Here is a 20,357-nt window from a genome sequence, read left to right on the forward strand (position 1 = left end):
TCCTTCACATTGTATTGTGTTACAAAGTGGGATTAAAAACAAGTCATTGTACATTTTTTGTCATCAAAATACTCTGGAGTGTCAAAGTGGAAGATTTTTTTTTTTTTTTAAGATAAATAAAGAATAACCAAACTATAATCGTTGCTGAAGTATTCAGACCCTCTGTTTAGGCAAGCTTAAATTAGTTCATCTGTAAAATGTGGCTCAACAAATCACATAATAAGATACATGGCCTCACTCTGTGTGAAATAATAGGGGTTGACATGATTTTTGAATGACTAACCTTTCCTCTGTCCCCCATACATACAGCATCTGTAAGGTCCCTCAGTCAAGTATTGCATTTCAAGCACAGATTCAAATACAAAGACCAGGGAGCTTTTCAAAAGCCTCATAAAGAATGGTAGATTGGGTAACAATAACAAATCAGACATTGAACATCTCTATAAGCATGTTCACGTTAATAATTATGCTGTGGATTATGTATTAAACCACCCAGACACATAAAAAATATAGTTGTCCTTCTGATCTTAGCTGCAGGATAGGAATGCAACTGCTCAGGGATGTTACCATGAGGCCATTGGTAATTTTAAAACAGCTACAGAGTTCAATGGCTGTGATGGGAGAAAACTGAGGCGGGATCAACAACAAGACTAACTGTTATGGTCAAAACATATTGATGCAACAGTAGTTAAGATGGGGAGAGGTCTGTCCGTAATAAAGCACCGTTTTGCCTTCTGAACAACAATATCAACAAGGCAGGTCCTACAGGCCCTAGTTTTGTCGCACCTGAACTACTGTCCAGTCGTGTGGTCAGGTGCCAAAAAGAGTGACTTGAGATAATTACAACTGGCCCAAAACAGGGCAGCATGGCTGGCCCTTTAATGTACACGTAGAGCTAACATTAATAATATGCATGTCAATCTCTCATGGCTCAAAGTAGAGTAGAGACTGACTTCATCACTACTTGTTTTTGTAAGTATTGACATGTTGAATGTACCGAGCTGTCTGTTTAAACTACTAGCACACAGCTCGTACACTCATACCCCACACGACATGCCACCAGAGGTACCTTCACAGTCCCCAAGTCCAGAATAGAGTATGCGAGGCACACAGTACTACATAGAGCCATGACTACATGGAGCTCTATTCCACATCAAGTAACTCACGCAAGTAATAAAATCTGATTTAAAAATCTTATAACAATATACCTTATGGAACAGTGAGGACTGTGAAGAGTCACACACACACACATGCACAAATACACACATACAAACATACATAACATGCACACTATACACACACGTACACAGTTATGGCCGGAGGGCACACACTTAATGTATTGTGAAATCTGTTGTAAAATGTATTTTAATGTTTCAAATGTTTATTATAATGTATTAAATGTATTAATTATAGTGTATAAAAAAAATGTAATGCCTTAATTTTTGCTGAGTAACAGGAAGAGTAGCTGCTGCCAAGGCATAATACATACAAATACAAATGACAGATTGAAAAGAAGAATACTAATATACAGAATACTAATATTTATATGTAACCAAGGGTGCTACTTGAAGCTCAGAAGGGGGCACAGGGACAAAGACATTTCAGAGGGTGTGTGGGGAGGGACTCATTGGATCACATGGTGTAGCATCATGCGTCGTTTCCATGGAGTTGTTTTTGCATGCTTGATGCTGATTGGTCAAAGGAAATACGGCTCTTGAAAACAACTAGCGCAACGATTGGCTTCTAACTTTTCTGTTTTAACCAATGAAAATACTTGCTTTTTACAAACTGGAGCATGTTCAGGAAGTTTTGAGCTTGTCTTCTTATCATGCCTCTTTTGTGTTGAAAACAGAGGAAGGTCTGGGATATATTCATTATTTTTTTCGAAAACATTTTGTGAAGCAAGTAAACAATTCTCTATTTTGAAGTGTGCATGTGAGTACAGTCAGATTTTCTCTCTTGTCACGGTCAGATACACAGAGAGCAAGCTGCCCCTTCTCTCAGTAGCTCGCTTGAAGCTAGCAGCAACAGTACCGTTTAAATTGTTACGTTTTGTGGTGTTTTCTAAGGGATTCGAATATTTCAGTGGGTTATTTGCTTTATACGACAGCTATTAAGCGAGTCATTAAACAATTCAACTAGCTAACTTGTAGCAAAGCAATAAAGCAATGTGACAATGTGGTTGCTGTTTTTGTCTCTAAAAAGTATATGCTCTTGCCAACTGTGTTAGCTAGCATGCTGAATTATGTTAACTAACATTTGGTTCAGGGTTTGTTATTTACAGAATTCTGTTGAACCTCTCTGACTGAGCCAATGATGGATTCCTCTCCGATTCTGCGTCAGCATAGTCAGAACAAAATCCTGAAAAACCATTCAAGGTAGGCCTACAGAGTATGAACAACTAACGAGTCAATTGTGCTTTATGTTGGCGGTCGCCGCTCCCTAATGATGCATGGCCACTGTTTATCAGGTACTGTTGATAAGTTAACCTGAATTAAAAACACTGTATACACTGCCTGGAAAGTATATATGTCAGTCTACATTGACTGTCAATCTCCAGTCCAAACAGAATGAAGATCAACAGAATGACAGCAGACCCCAAACCACACCTGTCTGTACCCCACCCTTGCAAACACCCCACTGTACCCCACGGACACCATTCCAAACGAGGGACTGAGAACAAGGTCCCAGCAGCAACCTCAGACAAAGACTCTAAGCCCCCTGTAAGACCACTGGGCATCAGCAGGCTGCCAGTGCTTGCTAAATCCCTGCCCCTTCAGACGCCCTCTGACTTCACCCAGTCACACAAGAGATGGGAGGAGAACTCTCTAGCGGTAAGAACTATAGATAGATTCTAAATAACCCAATTATATTTATATGGTAAACCCATTGCTTCAAATGAAATATGAATGAAATGAATATCACTGATTCTGGTCCGATATTAAGCCAAATTTCTGCATTAAAAAGTATGTGCGATGGGGAGTCTAGATTGAAAGTGTTTCTTAACCAGGAATAGCCCTAACTTTGTTGAGAAACCGGCCCTGAATGTGTATCTTACTAGTATTACTGTCAGTGCTAAGGGATGTCATTTATATTTTTGTCCTTATCTGTTTTCCTAAAGGGTAAAGCAAAGAGGAAGAAGCCAAACACCAAGCCTGTACCTTTCAACTTCACCCATCCTAGAGCCAACCGAATGGGGGCAACGAACCAGAGGCCGCCGCTGGTTGCTCAAACCACCCAACCTGAAAATACTTTTAGCACTGCTGCCAGCCATAAAACAAGACCCACAACGACAGCTAAACTACCCAGTTCCGTCCCACAAACTCATAACAAGGCCCGAACAAAGTCAACAGTAGATCTCGCTGCTCGACTCCCTACACTCGCACAACACTTGGCGGCCAGAAAAGAAGGTCCAGGGCTAGCAGGCATCTTGTCACATCACAATGGAGAAGAATGGAAGACTCATTGGCCCCAGGCTACCAGTGCTGCCACCTCCATGCCTTTGTCTCAACATCTGAAACCAAAGGCACAGTCTTCTTCAGACAATCCATTTCACGGATCTGGATCGGGACAGCTTGGTCTTTCAAGACCTCCCAGTTCATTTGGTCCTGGCTCAGGTCTTTCGTCCATTGCTTTCTCATTTAGCGGTGACTCCTCCACTACCTCAGCCAAGCCCACTGCCCTCAGTACAGAAGCCTGCAGGGGCCATTTGGACACGCTCAGCATCAAAGATCTTTCCGAGCCTGGCCAGTTATTAAGTAGCACCGCTGGTGAGTTCAGAGCTCATCATATAGCTGCAGTGTCATGGTGTTTGTTCTCTCTCTCATGTTTTTGTCATCTTTAGATTTATATTTAGTTTTTGAAATTGTGTTCCATTGTCCCTTGTGTGTGTGTTCCAGGGCGTGTGGAGGCCTTCTCTTCTGACCCCTTTGCCCTATGTAGTATCCTGCAGAATATCGGAGTCAATGCTGCTGGGGCTTCTATGTCTAGCCGTCCCTCTACAAAAGCCTATAACAACATGGTGAGTTGTCCTAGGGTTCCTTTACACAGCAGACCTGGTACTCTATTAGATTGAGAGACACAGGAGAGGAGTGCTTCTTTGGTTATAATACTGAACAAAAATATAAACGCAACAAAATCAAAACATTTCCAAATGCACAAAAACCTTGTCTCAAATTTTGTGCACAAATGTGTTTACATCCCTGTTAGTGAACATTTCTACCTTGCCATGATAGTCCATCCAACTGGCATTTAAAGAAGCTGATTAAACAGCACGATTATTACACAGGTGCACCTTGTGCTGGGGGACAATAAAAGGCAACTCTAAAAGGGAGAGTTTGGGCTACCATTACCTGTCTGTAATGTTTAGCATTAGGATACTTATCGTTAGCAGTCCTTATAGCGTAGGCATGTTCAGACACCCTGTCCTTAAGCCTTCTCTTCGTACGTCCTATGTAAAAGCCCCCACGTGGCCACTTCAGCTTGTACACCACATATGTAGTGTTGCAGTTGACAAATTATTGAACTTTATAGGTTCCAGGTCCACACATGTCCCTGGATGTATTTGTTTTTTACAATGTCATTGCATTACCACATGGGAAGTTGCCTCTGGGCTTGGGGAGCCAATTTGGTTTAGTTACTGGGATGAGTTCGCTGTGCACCAACATATCCTTGAGAGCAGGGGCCCTTCTGTAAGAGAATGCTGGGAGTTCAGTGAACACATCGCACAGAGTAGGATCACTTTCAGTGATGCTCCAATTGTGTTTAATGATGTCCTTAACCCTGGCTGCGTCGAGTCACAAAGTAGATTGGTTTGGGGTTTTGAGGCCTCTGTGTGTGTTTGAGAAGACTCTCTTTCCAGAGATTGAGCTTTGGTGAGAGACTGGTTTAACAGGCTAGGTTTGTATCCCCGTTGCTGAAACCTAAAATGCATTTCCACAGCCTTTTTCCCCAAAATCCTCCTCCCGGTCACAAATATGGTGCAGCTTTTGAAATTGCTCGAACAGAATGTTCTTAATCAGACTAGCGGGGTGAAAATAGTCCACCCTGAGGATAGTATTGCGGTCCATACTTTTCCTGTAAATGGTGGTGTGGAGTGAGCCATCCTGAGTTAAGATTTTTAGAAGCAGAAATGTAAATTCCGTTTGCCTGTATTCTACACTCAGTTTAAAATTCTCATTGCGGGAATTAACATAGTTGTGTAATTCTAACAATTCATTTTCCGATGCAGAGAACATTCAAGGGACATCATCAATGTATCTGTCATACCATACAATAAAAAAAGGGTTAGCAGACCAGACAATTAACTTCTCGTCCCCAAAAAACCTTCTGTTGTCTGAAGAGCTTGTCCTGGAAAAGAAACACCTTTTTCTTTATCTTGCCTAAGTTGGAGATAATGCTTTAAAGCCTCCAGACCTTCATTGTGTACAATATTGTTGTAGGGATTCAACATCCATTGTTACCAAATAGGAAGATCCAACATCTTTAATCTCAGATAGCATGTTAAGAGTGTGAGTCTTATCTTAAAGGGAGAGTTTGGACACAAGGTATATTGATTTCTACATGAATCCTTTTGTGTCCAAACTCTCCTCTTTCCTTTACTTTTAGTGTTCTCTGGATCAGAAAATGAATTGTAAGAACTCTACAAGTGTCAAATTCTCATTGAGCGAATTGACAGAATTTAGAATACAGTCAAACGGAAACTATCTTAAAGTCAGGAAAAGTATGGACCACAATACTATCCTTGGGGAGGGTAAGTTTTCACTCTGCAAGTCTAATAACACTCCCTTTGGAAAATTTCAAAGGCTCTCTGGAAAGAGAGTCTTCTCAAACACAGTCACAGACCTCAACCCCAAACCAATCTACTTTGTGACCCGCCACAGCCAGGAGGCAGCCAGGGTTAAGGACATCATCAAACGCAATTGGAGAATAACTGAAAGTGCGATGTGTTCACTGAACCCCCAGCATTCTCTTGCAGAAGGGCTCCTACCCTCAATAATAAGTTGGTGCACAGCGACCTCACACCAGTAACTAAGCCAAGTTGGCTTCCCAAACCCAGAGGCAACTTCCCATGTGGTAACTACATTCACTGCCACCACATTGTAAAAACAAATACATTCAGGGACACTTGTGGACCTGGAACCTATAAAGTTCAATCATTTATCAACTGCAACACTACCTATGTAGTGTACAGGCTGGTGTGCCCACGTGGGAGCTTTTGCATAGGACGTACTAAGAGAAGGCTCAAGGACAGGGTGTCTGAGCATGCCTATGCTATAAGGACTGCTAATGACAAGTATCCTATGGCTAAACATTACAGACAGGTTGGCCATGGCAGCCCAAACTCTCTGAAAGCCACGGCTATTGAGGTGGTTCCCAGTTCAAATTAAATGTTATTTGTCACACCTTACAGTGAAATACTTACTTACAAGCCCTTAACCAACAATGCAGTTTTAAGAAAATACCTAAAAAAGTAAGAAATAAAAGTAACAAATAATTCATGAGCAGCAGTAAAACCGAGTCAATATGCGGGGGCACTGGTGTCGAGGTAATATGTACATGTAGGTAGAATTATTAAAGTGACTATGAAAAGATAATAACCGTAGCAGCTCGAGTTCGACCGATTATGATTTTTCAATGCCGATTATTGGAGGACCAAAAAAGCCGCATCCGATTAATCGGCCGATGTATTTAAAAAACTGTATTTGTAATAATGACAATTACAACAATACTGAATTAACACTTATTTTAACTTAATATAATACATCAATAAAATCAATTTAGCCTCAAGTAGATAATGAAACATGTTCAATTTGGTTTAAATAATGCAAAAACCGTGTTAGAGAAGAATAACGTTAAGTGCAATATGTGCTATGTAAGAAAGCTAACGTTTCAGTTCCTTGCTCAGAACATGAGAACATATGAAAGCTGGTGGTTCCTTTTAACATTAGTCTTCAATATTCCCAGGTAAGAAGTTTTAGGTTGTAGTTATTATAGGACTATTTCCCTCAATACCATTTGTATTTCATTAACCTTTGACTATTGGATGTCCTTATAGGCACTTTAATATTGCCAGTGTAACAGTATAGCTTCCGTTCCTCTCCTCGCTCCTCCCTGGGCTCGAACCAGCAACACAACGACCACAGCCACCACATCGAAGCAGCATTACCCATGCAGAGCAAGGGAAACAACCACCCCAAGGCTCAGAGCGATTGAAGTTTGAAATGCTATTAGCGTGCGCTAACTAGCCAGCCATTTCACTTCGGTCACACCAGCCTCATCTCGGGAGTTGATAGGTTTGAAGTCATAAACAGCGCAATGCTTGACGCACAATGAAGAGCTGCTGGCAAAACGCACGAAAGTGCTGTTTGAATGAATGTTTACGCGCCTGCTACCGCTCAGTCGGATACTTAGATACTTGTATGCTTGTATGCTCAGTCAGATTATATGCAACACAGGACACGCTAGATAATATCTAGTAATATCATCAACCATGTGTAGTTAACTGGTGATTATGATTGATTGTTTTTTATAAGATAAGTTTAATGCTATCTAGCAACTTACCTTGGCTTACTGCATTTGCGTCACAGGCAGTCTCCTTGTGGAGTGCAACGAGAGAGAGGCAGGTCGTTATTGCGTTGGACTAGTTAACTGTAAGGTTGCATGATTGGATCCCCCGAGCAGACAAGGTGAAAATCTGTCTTTCTGCCCCTGAACGAGGCAGTTAACCCAACGTTCATAGGTCGTCATTGAAAATAAGAATGTGTTCTTAACTGACTTGCCTAGTTAAATAAAGATTAAATAAAGGTGTAAAAAAAAACGCCGCCCAAAAATACCGATTTCCGATTGTTATGAAAACTTGAAATCGGCCCTAATTAATCGGCCATTCCGATTAATCGGTCGACCTCTAGTAGCAGCAGCGTAGAAGGGTCAGAGACCTGACCCTGGTGAAATGTAAATGGTCTGGGTAGGCATTTGATTAGATGTTCAGGAGTCTTATGGCTTTGGGGTAGAAGCTGTTTAGAAGCCTTTTGGACATGGCGCTCCGGTACCGTTTGCTGTGCGGTAGCAGAGAGAACAGTCCATGACTAGGATGGCTGGAGGATTTGACCATTTTTAGGACCTTCCTCTGACACTGCCTGGTATAGAGGTCCTGGATGGCAGGAAGCTTGGCCCCGGTCATGTTCTGGGCCGTACGCACCACCCTCTGTAGTGCCTTGCGGTCTGAGGTCGAGCAGGTGCCATATTAGGCATTGATGCAACCCGTCAGAATGCTCTCAAAGGTGCAGCTGTTAAACCTTTTGAGGATCTGAGGACCGATGCCAAATCTTTTGTCGTGCCCTCTTTACGACTGTCTTGGTGTGCTTGGACCATGTTAGTTTGTTGGTGATTTGGACACAAGGAACTTTGAGCTCTCAACCTGCTCCACACAGCCCCGTCGATGAGAATGGGGGTGTGCTCGGTCCTCCTCCTTTTCATGTAGTCCACAATCAACTCCTTTGTCTTGATCATGTTGAGGGAGAGGTGGTTGTCCTTGTACCACACGGTCAGGTCTCTGACCTCAGGCTTTATCATGGTTGGCGGTGATCAGGCCTACCACTGTTGTGTCATCTGCAAACTTAATGATGGTGTTGGAGTCGTGCCTGGCTGTGCAGTCATGAGTGAGGAGGGGACAGACCCTGATAGGCCCCCGTGTTGATGATCAGCGTGGCGGATATGTTGTTAACTAACTTTAACACCTGGGCGAGGCCGTCAGGAAGTCCAGGATCCAGTTGCAGAGGGAGGTGTTTGGTCCCAGGGTCCTTAGCTTAGTGATGAGCTTTGAGGTGGTGTTGAACGCCGAGCTGTAGTCAATGAATTGTCTCAAATATGAAATGTTCAGGATCTTTAAACTAATGGCCACTGTATTGCCAGGTCTAAATGAGGAAATGTACAGTGCTTTGCAAAAGTATTCACCCCCTTGGTGTTTTTCCTATTTTGTTGCATTACAACCTGTAATTTAAATGGATTTTTATTTGGATTTCATGTAATGGACATAAACAAAATAGTTCAAATTGCTGAAGCGAAATGAAAAAATGTACTTATTTTTTTTTAAATCTTTAAAAAATGCACAAACCACTTTTCTGTTTTTTAAAAATGTATTCACCCCCTTTGCTATGAAGCCCCTAAATAGGATCTGGTGCAACCAATTACCTTCAGAAGTCACATAATTAGTTAGATTACACACAGGTGGACTTTTTTTAAGTGTCACATGATCTGTCACATGCTCTCAGTATATATATACACTTGTTCTGGAAGGCCCCCGAGTCTGCAACTCCACAAAACAAGGGGCACCACCAAGCAAGCAGCACCATAAAGACCAATGAGCTCCCCAAAAAGGTCAGGGACAAAGTTGTGGAGAAGTACAGATCAGGGTTGGGTTATAAAAAAATAGCAGAAACTTTGAACATCCCACAGAGGACCATTAAATCCATTATTTAAAAAAAAAAAATGGAAAGGATATGGCACCACAACAAACCTGCCAAGTGTGGGCCGCACACAAAAACTCACAGACCAGGCATGGAGGGCATTAATCAGAGAGTCAACAAAGAGACCAAAGATAACTTTGAAGGAGAAGCAAAGCTTCACAGTGGAGATTGGAGTATCTGTCCATAGGACAACTTTAAGCCATACACTCCACAGAGCTGGGCTTTATGGAAGAGTGACCAGAAAAAAGCCATTGCTTAAAGAAAATAAAAAGCAAACATTTAGTGTTCGCCAAAAGGCATGTGGGAGACTCCCCAAAGATATGGAGGAAGGTATTCTGGTCAAATGAGACTAAAATATAGCTTTTTGCTCATCAAGGAAAACGCTATGTCTGGCACAAACCCAACACCTCTCATCACCCCGAGAATACCATCCCCACAGTGAAGAATGGTGGTGGCAGCATCATGGTTGTGGTGGCAGCATCATGGTGGTGGCAGCATCATGCTGAGGAGATGTTTTTCATTGACAGAGACTGGGAAACTGGTCAGAATTGAAGGATTGATGGATGGTGCTAAATACAGGGAAATTCTTGAGGGAAACCTGTTTCAGTCTTCAAGATTTGAGACTGGGACAAAGGTTCACCTTCCAGCAGGACAATGACCCTAAACATACTGCTAAAGCAACACTTGAGTGGTTTAAGGGGAAACATATAAATGTCTTGGAATGGCCTAGACCTCAATCCAATTGAGAATCTGTGGTATGACTTAAAGATTGCTGTGTTTGCTGTGCAGAAGCCATCCAACTTGAAGGAGCTGAAGCAGGCTAGATGTGCCAAGCTTATGGAGACATACCCCAAGAGACATGCAGCTGTAATTGCTGCAAAGGGTGGCTCAACAAAGTATTGACTTGGGGGGGGTGAATTGTTATGCATGCTCAAGTTCTGTTTTTTTGTCTTGTTTGTTTCACAAGAAAATTATATTTTGCATCTTCAAAGCGGTAGGCAATCAATTTGATTCCAGGTTGTAAGGCAGCAAAATAGGAAAAATGCCAAGGGCGTGAATACTTTTGCAAGTCACTACTATTCTCCCTTCCTGTAAGAGAGATGTGGTTTATACACTGCTCAAAAAAATAAAGGGAACACTTAAACAACACAATGTAACTCCAAGTCAATCACACTTCTGTGAAATCAAACTGTCCATTTGGGAAGCAACACTGATTGACAATACATTTCGCATGCTGTTGTGCAAATGGAATAGACAACAGGTGGAAATTATAGGCAATTAGCAAGACACCCCCAATAAAGGAGTGGTTCTGCAGGTGATAACCACAGACCACTTCTCAGTTCCTATACTTCCTGGCTGATGTTTTGGTCACTTTTGAATGCTGGCGGTGCTTTCACTCTAGTGGTAGCATGAAACGGAGTCTACAACCCATACAAGTGGCTCAGGTAGTGCAGCTCATCCAGGATGGGACATCAATGCGAGCTGTGGCAAGAAGGTTTGCTGTGTCTGTCAGCGTAGTGTCCAGAGCATGGAGGCGCTACCAGGAGACAGGCCAGAACATCAGGAGACGTGGAGGAGGCCGTAGGAGGGCAACAACCCAGCAGTAGGACCGCTACCTCCGCCTTTGTGCAAGGAGGAGCACTGCCAGAGCCCTGCAAAATGACCTCCAGCAGGCCACAAATGTGCATGTGTCTGCTCAAACGGTCAGAAACAGACTCCATGAGGGTGGTATGAGGGCCCGACGTCCACAGGTGGGGGTTGTGCTTACAGCCCAACACTGTGCAGGATGTTTGGCATTTGCCAGAGAACACCAAGATCGGCAAATTCGCCACTGGCGCCCTGTGCTCTTCACAGATGAAAGCAGGTTCACACTGAGAACATGACAGACTTAACAGAGTCTGGAGATGCCGTGGAGAACGTTCTGCTGCCTGCAACATCCTCCAGCATGACCAGTTTGGCGGTGGGTCAGTCATGGTGTGGGGTGGCATTTCTTTGGGGGGCCGCACAGCCCTCCATGTGCTCGCCAGAGGTAGCCTAACTGCACTTAGGTACTGAGATGAGATCCTCAGACCCCTTGTGAGACCATATGCTGGTGCGGTTGGCCCTGGGTTCCTCCTAATGCAAGACAATGCTAGACCTCATGTGGCTGGAGTGTGTCAGCAGTTCCTGCAAGAGGAAGGCATTGATGCTATGGACATTGATGCTATGATGCCGTTCCCCAGACCTGAATCCAATTGAGGGATAGGGAGGTCATACAGGCACGTGGAGGCCACCCACACTACTGAGCCTCGTTTTGACTTGTTTTAAGGACATTACATCAAAGTTGGATCAGCCTGTAGTGTGGTTTTCCACTTTAATTTAGTGTGACTCCAAATCCAGACCTCCATGGGTTGATAAATTTGATTTCCATTGATCATTTTTGTGTGATTTTGTTGTCAGCACATTCAACTATGTAAAGAAAAAAGTATTTAGTAAGAATATTTCATTCAGTCAGATCTAATAACAGATCTGTGTTATTTTAGTGGTCCCTTTATTTTTTTGAGCATTGTAAATGTTTTTGTTCTCCAATCTTAAGTTTAGTAGCAAGAGCTCGTGTACAGTTTTTTTTTTTTTTTTTTTTTTCCTTTTATGATATTTTATCCTCAAGTCTTTTTTGCTTTATCAACTACATATGTCAATGAATTGAGTCACTTCCTGTGAGAGTTGGGTTATACAACAGTTTGTCCACCACTATTCTTTGTCACCCTGATGGAGGCTGCAAGGCATTGGTGGGTTTTATTCTTACCATACATTAGGCTTTTTTATTTTTCCACTACATGAGTTACTTGATTTTGTTTGCACAAAGGCTGTTCCGGCATTGTTTACTATCCAGCATCAAATTATTTTTGTTCTATTAGATTGAGGTTGCCTGGCGCAATGGAATCAATAGAATAGTCAGTAATCAAACACTCAACGTATTTGAAAGAAAACAAATACCAATTGAAGTGAACCCAGATCTGCAGGGTACTTACTGACTGATGATCTTTCTGAGTTTGTGTGTTAGTCTGTGAACTAACTTGAAGTGATCTTTTCTCTGCAGCCCCAGAGAGTGTCCATCATGAAGAGTCAACAGAAGACTGCACCCTCTGCAGGTCAGTGGTAGTAGTACTGGACATTTCCAAGCTGCATATAACGGTTTATGTACTGCTGATATAAACTCAGCAAAAAAATAAATGTCCCTTTTTCAGGACCCTGTCTTTCAAAAGATAATTCGTAAAGATCCAAATAACTTCACAGATCTTCATTGTAAAGGGTTTAAACACTGTTTCCCATTCTTGTTCAATGAAACATAAACACTTAATTAACATGCAGCTGTAGAACAGTTGTTAAGACACTAACAGCTTACAGACGGTGGGCAATTAAGGTCACAGTTATGATAACTTAGGACACTAAAGAGGCCTTTCTACTGACTCTGAAAAACCCCAAAAGAAACATGACCAGGGTTCCTGCTCATCTGCGTGAACGTGCCTTAGACATGCTGCAAGGAGGCATGAGGACTGCAGATGTGGCCAGGGCAATAAATTGCAATGTCCGTACTGTGAGACGCCTAAGACAGCGCTACAGGGAGACAGGATGGACAGCTGATCATCCTCACAGTGGCAGACCACGTGTAACAACACCTGCACAGGATCGGTACACCCGAACATCACACCTGCGGGACAGGTACAGGATGACAACAACAGCTGCCCAAGTTACACCAGGAACGAATAATCCCTCCATCAGTGCCCAGACTGTCCGCAATAGACTGAGAGAGGCTTTGTTGAAGGCTTGTAAGCCTGTTGTAAATGCAGGTCCGCACCAGACATCAACCTCAACAACGTTGCCTATGGGCACAAACCCATCGTTGCTGGACCAGACAGGACTGACAAAAATGTCTCTTCACTGACGAGTCGCGGTTTTGTCTTACCAGGAGCGATGGTCGGATTCGCATTTATCGTCAAAGGAATGAGCGTTACACCGAGGCCTGTACTCTGGAGCAGGATCGATTTTGGAGGTGGAGGGTGGGTCATGGTCTGGGGCGGTGTGTCACAGCATCATTGGATTTTGACCCCCCCTTTTTTTTTCAGGAACACTATTCCATTTCTGTTAGTCACATGTCTGTGGAACTTGTTCAGTTTGTCTCAATTGTAGAATCTTATGTTCTTACAAATATTTACACATGTTAAGTTTGCTGAAAATAAACACAGTTGACAGTGAGAGGATGTTTATTTTTTTGCTGAGTTTAGCATTGGCATTGAAGGATATTTCCGTGTGGAAATGTTGCATGTTGCACCCCTTTAAAAACACAATTTGCGCTGATCTGTTTAATTAGCCAGCCTATTCAAACTCCTACTCCAGCTCAATCTAAGGGCCTAGGATAGGCTAGCAAGTCTGTACACTTGTATGTGCTTGAATTGTTTATAGGTCCCGTAAGATCTATTCAGTTCTCCCCAGAGCCTTCAGCCCTCAACAGCATCCTTCAGAATGAAGGGGTCACCTACCCTCTGCAGCCCCAGAGAGTGTCTGTCATGAAGAGTCACCAGAAGATTGCAGCCTCGGCAGGTCCGTGGTAGTACTACTTGGACATGTTCCATCTTTAAGCACGTTTTGAAGAGCAAAGTGTAGAAATGCCTGCAATAGCTTACTATTGCTTCATTATCATGATGCAAAAATATTCATTGTAAAGAAGCTTTCTAGCTTCAACCAGTGCTAAAAGAAAGAAAAAAAGTTAAACTAACAAGTCTGTAACCTTGTATGTGCTTGTGTTCCAGGTCCAGGACGGAGTGTCCCGTTCACCCCAGACCCCACGGCCCTGAGGAGCATCCTGCAGAATGAAGGGGTGGCAGCTGGGGGAATGCTGGGGGCCACACCACAACGCACCTCTGTCTGCCCCTCTGGCAGGGGAACCTCCATCTACACTGTGAGTTAATATTTTGATCGATAAATGTATTTAAAATGTAAGATTTGATAATGCATATAAAGCCGCTCCAGCCAGGGTGAAAACAACTTTATATGCATTTCAATTAAGATTTAAAAGTCATTGCCATAGTACTGCCTCATGTCCTTATTTCTCATGTCATGTCTTCTTAGTGCTGCATGAAACAGTCAGCCACAGTTTACTGATGAGTATAGAGAGGCTTTAGGAATATAAACAGAATATTCACTGTGGTGCTTTACCTTTCCAGGCTCAGAGAGTACCTGTCACAAAGAGTTGCACTGAAGCATCTGGAGGACCTCTGGGTAAGTTATACTGAACTAAAATATAAACGCAACATTTAACAATTTCAAAGATTTTACTCAGTTACAGTTCATAGACGGAAATCAGTCAATTGAGTAAAATTCAGTAGGCCCTAATCTATAGATTTCACATGACCGGGTCTGGGTGCAGCCATGGATGGGCCTGGCAGGGCATAGGCCCACCCACTTGGTTGGATGTACTGCCAAATTCTTTAAAATGACGTCGGAGGCGGCTTTTGGTTAAGTTCTCTGGCAACAGCTCTGTTGGACATTCCTGAAGTCAGCATGCCAATTGCACGCTCCCTCAACTAGAGACATCTGTGGCATTGTCTTGTGTGACAAAACTGCACATTTTAGAGTGGCCTTTTATTGTCCCCAGGACAAGGTTCACCTGTGTAATGATCTTGCTGTTTAATCAGCTTCTTGATATGCCACAGCTGTCAGGTGGATGGATTATCTTGGCAAATGAGAAATGCTCACTAACAGGGATGTAAACAATTTTGTGCACAAAATTTGAGAGAAAGATGCTTTTTGTGCATATGGAACATTTCTGGGATCTTTTATTTCAGCTCATGAAAAATGGGACCAACCCTACCTGTTGCGTTTTATACTTTTGTTCGGTATAGTTACAGTGCATTGGGAAAGTATTCAGACTTTTTCCACATTTTGTTACGTTACAGCCTTTTCCTCATCAATCTACACACAATATCCCGCAATGACAAAGCAAAAACGATTTAGACATTTTTGCAAATGTATTAAAATATAAAAACAGATGCCTTATTTACATAAGTATTCAGACCCTTTCCTCTGAGACTTTAAATTGAGCACAGGTTCATCCTGTTTCCATTGATCATCCTTGAGATGTTTCTACAACTTGATTGGAGTCCACCTGAGGTAAATTCAAATGACTGGAAATTATTTGGAAAAGCACACACCTGTCTATATAAGGTCCCACAGTCGACAGTGCATGTCAGAGCAAAAACCAAAGCCATGAGGTCGAAGGAATTGTCCGTAGAGCTCCGAGACAGAATTGTTGTCGAGGCACAGATCTGGGAAGGGTACCAAAACATTTTCTGCAGCATTGAAGAAGGTCCCCAAGAACACATTGTCCTCCATCATTCTTAAATGGAAACATTTATGGTCACTCTGACAGAGCTCCCGATTTCTTCTGTGGATATGGGAGAACCTTCCAGAAGGACAACCATCTCAGCAGCACTCTACCAATCAGGCCTTTATGGTAGAGTGGCCAGACGGAAGCCACTCCTCAGTAAAAGGCACATGACGGCACGCTTGGAGTTTGACAAAAGGCTCCTAAAAGACTCTGACCGTGAGAAAAAATATTATCTTTGGTCTGAATGCCAAGCGTTATGTTTGGAGGAAACCTGTCTCCATCCCCACGGTGAAGCATGGTGGTGGCGGCAGCATCATGCTGTGGGAATGTTTTTCAGTGGAGTGGCAGGAACTGGGAGACTAGTCAGGATTGAGGGAAAGATGAACAGAGAAAAGTAGAGAGATCCTTGATGAAAACCTGCTCAGGACTTCAGACTGGGGCCAAGGTTCACCTTCTAACAGGACAACAACCCTAAGCACACAGCCAAGATAACGCAGGAGTGGCTTCAGGACAAGTCTCTGAATGTTCTAGAGTGGCCCGCACAGAGCCCGGACTTGAACCCGATCAAACATTTCTGGAGACTTGAAAATAGCTGTGCAGCATTGCTCCCCATACAACCTAACAGAGTGTGAGATGATCTGCAGAGAAGAATTGGAGAAACTCCACAAACACAGGTGTGCCAAGCCTGTAGCGGCATACACAAGAAGACTAATTGCTGGAAAAGGTGCTTCAACAAAGCACTGAGTAAATGGTCTAAATACTTTGCTTTCTACAAACTTGTTTCGCTTTGTCATTTGTGGGGAATTGTGTATAGATTGATAAGGATAAAAAAAATAAAAAAAATGGAACAAGGCTGTGAAGTAATAAAACCTGGAAAAGGTGAAGGTCTGAATACTTCCCGAATGCACTGTATATGCTACCGTTTTCTATCGCCAGATATTCACCGGTTTGTCCCTCTCCTCTTGGGTCTGTGTTACTCGGGGGCCTTGAGGGAAAAATGTATTTGCTACGACTAATATGTGGTTGTTTTACCCAGCTATCTTAAGAGGAATGCACCAAATTGTAAGTCGCTCTGGATAAGAACGTCTGCTAAATGACACAAATGTAAATGTTCAAATGTTATGTCTGTCTTTATAACTTGATCTGAGCCCAACACTACATACCTGGTTTGAGGAGTTAGCGAGGTATCTTTGGTCAACTGGTACCATCAAAGTGGCTCACCTTTTAGCCAGTTACATTTCTATATCAACGAATCCTTAAGGACTAACTTGCTCCAGGGCAGGCTAACTACATTTATCCTGAATGAAGTGTGAGCTGTGAGTTGAGGACCAATGAAATCCTATTCCCTCACTATCGCAAAGATTGCTTCATTATCCCCTTCATTTATGGAACACAACTGATTGAGTATTCTCTTTTTTTTGTGTTAAATGTTAAAATTCCTATCACATTTAGTAATGACACTGTGCGTGAAGATTCAAATGCATTCTAAAACTTTTATATGACAGTTACAAGCCTGCTAGAGTTAGCGGTCCTCTGAGGAGTATCCTATGAAGCAAGCTGGATCTCCTGAGGGTTTTCTCAAGTTAACCAGCTTCAGTTAGTTTCACATTCCAGCTCAGGCTTCATCCTTACTACGACGGGGAATACTGCTTGTGAAGTAGGATTGTTCTTGTGCCATCTTCATTGTATTACTTCTCGTTAATGCCGTCTTTGGTGTGCTTATCAATGCACAAGCACCTTTCCCCCCCACTTCTATCGATATTTGTATTACATTGCGTGAAGTTTTAAAATGGATTCTGTCATTACTAAATGTGTAATGTGATATATTTTAACAACTTTTTTTTGCACAGGAAAAACATTTGAGTAATAAAATATTGAATAATTAATCTTCCTCAAATGAAGGGGATGATGACGCAATCTTTGCAACAGGGAGTGAATCTGATTGGTCTTCAACTTGCGTTTGTCATTGCATTCAGGGTAAGTAGAGTTAGTTAGCCAGCCCCAGAGCAGGTTAGCTCTGAAGGATTAGTTTCCATAGACATGTACCTGGCTAAAACGTGAGCCACTTCCGCATGTCTGTTTTTTTTTCTTTTAAATTGTATTTATTTATTTAATCCTGATTTGAACTCTTGAGTTGACCACAGTTACCTTGCTAACTCCTCAAACCTGCTTCGTAGGATACCCCTCTGCTCTGTCTCTGTGTTATGAAGTAGTCTGTCGTTGTCCGTCTTTCAATATGATCTATCTGTCTGTCCCTCTCGTCAGTGATGCCAGTCGGCCAGAAGTGGACACCCCAGCGGGTCCCTGACACCAGGCATCAGCTCATGTCCATGGTAAGTATGTTACAGTACACTTTTCACTCGTATGTCCATGGTCTGTATGTAGAATTTTTTGATTTTGAACTGTCAACACTAAAGTGGCACCTTCTCAGCAAATGTTGCCCATGGTGGAATCAAACTGACAATCCTGATATTGCCAGCACCATAGATGCTCTAACTCACTGAGCCATCTTTTTTCAGGGGAGGCACCTGTCTGCCCACCGGACCCCCTATGCATGCTCTCCTAGACTCTGGGGCCTCCAGGGCCACAACCGAGATCTGGAGACACACAAGGAGGTGAGGACGAAGGCTTACTAATGGAAGATATATATCCTACACCACATGACTGAATTAGGTTGCTAATGTTTATTTCATAATGTTGAGTCAGTTAAGTCATTGAGTGTGTGTTTGTGGCAGGAGGTTGTTCAGAGATTATTCAAGGAGACGGACCAAGAGGAAGATAGGATAGACAACAGGGAGCTGGACGAAGACCCTGCTGGGACCCAAGCTGACAAGGACCAAGAGGAGGAGGAGGAAGAGCAAAATAACAGGGGAAGAGGACTCCAGACGTTCTTTCAAGCCCCACACAGGGAATCTGTTATTTTCTTCTCAACGGGGAAGAAGCTGCTCAGAGCAGCTCCAGCACAAGAACAGGAAAGCCCTGTGGCTGGATTTCTGGAGCGAGGTGGGCCACTGGAGAAGTGTTGGACTGGGGCCAGAGCTTCAGCACAGGGGACTGTCCTCAAGCTCCTGCTCCATCCAGTCAGACCCTCGTCTGGGGTAGAAGCTCTATCCACGGTTGCTACTGCAGCCGTAGCATCAGGCTTAACCAGGCTAGCCAACCCCTCAGCCTTTGTCCCCCTGAGTCATCCCAGAGGTAGGACTGCTGAGACAATTTACCTTTTAATACTCCTTGTAGCTGGGCTGACTCAGTAGAGTGGGCAGAATCCATTGATAGATAAACATTTGATGGTTCTTATCCCATTGATGCAAAAAGTGCTTAATAAATACATTTGATTGACTGACCTCGGTCCTCTGAATGTCTAACCAGTAGCCTGTGTCGTTGCAGGTAGTATCATCATCCCAAAGAGCGGCGCTCTGAGTTCTGCTGCAGCCTTGCTCCGCCAGCGCCTCCCCCCTCTGCAGGAGCTACGTCTGGATGAGGAGGTGGCTACCTACACCACCTCCCCAGCCCCTCCCTGCTCCTCCATTACCACCTCCTCCGGACCCATGCAGACCCGCTGTGGAAACCCTGTGGCAGCAGCCCTGTATCTGCAGGACTACACTGTGAGTTTGGTAGCATTGTTTAATTTACATATTAGTCCTACAGGCATTTAGCCCATCTATAGCATCGGTTTCTAAGATTCCTCCAGTAGCCAAGTGATGAACAAGACTTGGAAGGGTGGCATCTTCAGACTTTCCTACCTATTGATGAGGATTCATGTTCATTGTCCAATAATCAGAAGAGCATCATTGATCATTTTGTGATAGTTCAAAGTCAATTTAAACTCTTTTCCTGTTCCTCCCTTCCTTTCTCCCCTTCAGAGTTTTCGGTCAATCATCTTGGACCCCTCGTCTGCTCTTTCCTCCCCCTGCTCCTCTCCTCTACAGGAGAGATGATGGCTTTTGCACTGAGAATGTTAATCTTATTTTTTTTGTCTGGTCTTGTTTACTGATAAAACACTGTAAAAAATTACGGATTGTTAAGCAAAGACTTGAAGGAGTGTATGTATGTACAGGTAACTGCTAAAATAAAGGAAACACCAACATAATGTGTACATTGGCATACTGTGTATTCTACAAGTGTCTGGAACTCTGTTAGAAGATTGCAACACCATTCTTCCACGAGAAGTTCTATCATTTAGTATTTTGTTTTTGATGCTGGTGGAAAACGCCGTCTCAGATGCCACTCCAGAAGCTCCTATACGTTTTCAATTGTGCTGAGATCTGATGACTGAGATGGCGTATGGTTTACAGGTTCAACAAACCATTCAGTGACCATTCATGCTCTGGATGGGGGCATTATCATCCTATGGGGGCATAGCCATGGTAGCCAAAATGACCTGCCCAGAATTTTTTACGTGTATTCAGACCCCTTGTCTTTTCCCACATTTTGTTACGTTACAGCCTTATTCTAAAATGGATTAAATCATTTTTTTTCTCATCAATCTACACACAATACCCCATAATGACAAAGCAAAAACT

General features: G+C 43.0%; 1 protein-coding gene across 2 annotated transcripts; it reads left to right on the forward strand.

The window, feature by feature from the left end:
- Positions 1-1,769: 1,769 nt before the first annotated feature.
- LOC112221652 lies at positions 1,770-19,921 on the forward strand. Of its 2 annotated transcripts, none has more exons than XM_024383854.2 (14): positions 1,770-1,935; positions 2,269-2,378; positions 2,561-2,834; positions 3,122-3,770; positions 3,900-4,021; positions 12,547-12,598; positions 13,911-14,048; positions 14,258-14,406; positions 14,672-14,726; positions 18,100-18,167; positions 18,354-18,449; positions 18,570-19,029; positions 19,222-19,439; positions 19,698-19,921. In XM_024383854.2, exons 2-14 carry the CDS (start codon positions 2,314-2,316, stop codon positions 19,770-19,772), a joined length of 2,421 nt encoding a protein of 806 aa, XP_024239622.1. In that variant the 5' UTR covers positions 1,770-1,935; positions 2,269-2,313; the 3' UTR covers positions 19,773-19,921. The 2 variants fall into 2 exon arrangements, with proteins under 2 accessions (XP_024239622.1, XP_024239623.1); XM_024383855.2 differs by having other exon boundaries at positions 13,941-14,048.
- The last annotated feature ends 436 nt before the right edge of the window (positions 19,922-20,357 follow it).

The sequence above is a fragment of the Oncorhynchus tshawytscha genome, linkage group LG22, assembly GCF_018296145.1.
Source record: "Oncorhynchus tshawytscha isolate Ot180627B linkage group LG22, Otsh_v2.0, whole genome shotgun sequence".
Taxonomy (NCBI): Eukaryota; Metazoa; Chordata; class Actinopteri; order Salmoniformes; family Salmonidae; genus Oncorhynchus; species Oncorhynchus tshawytscha.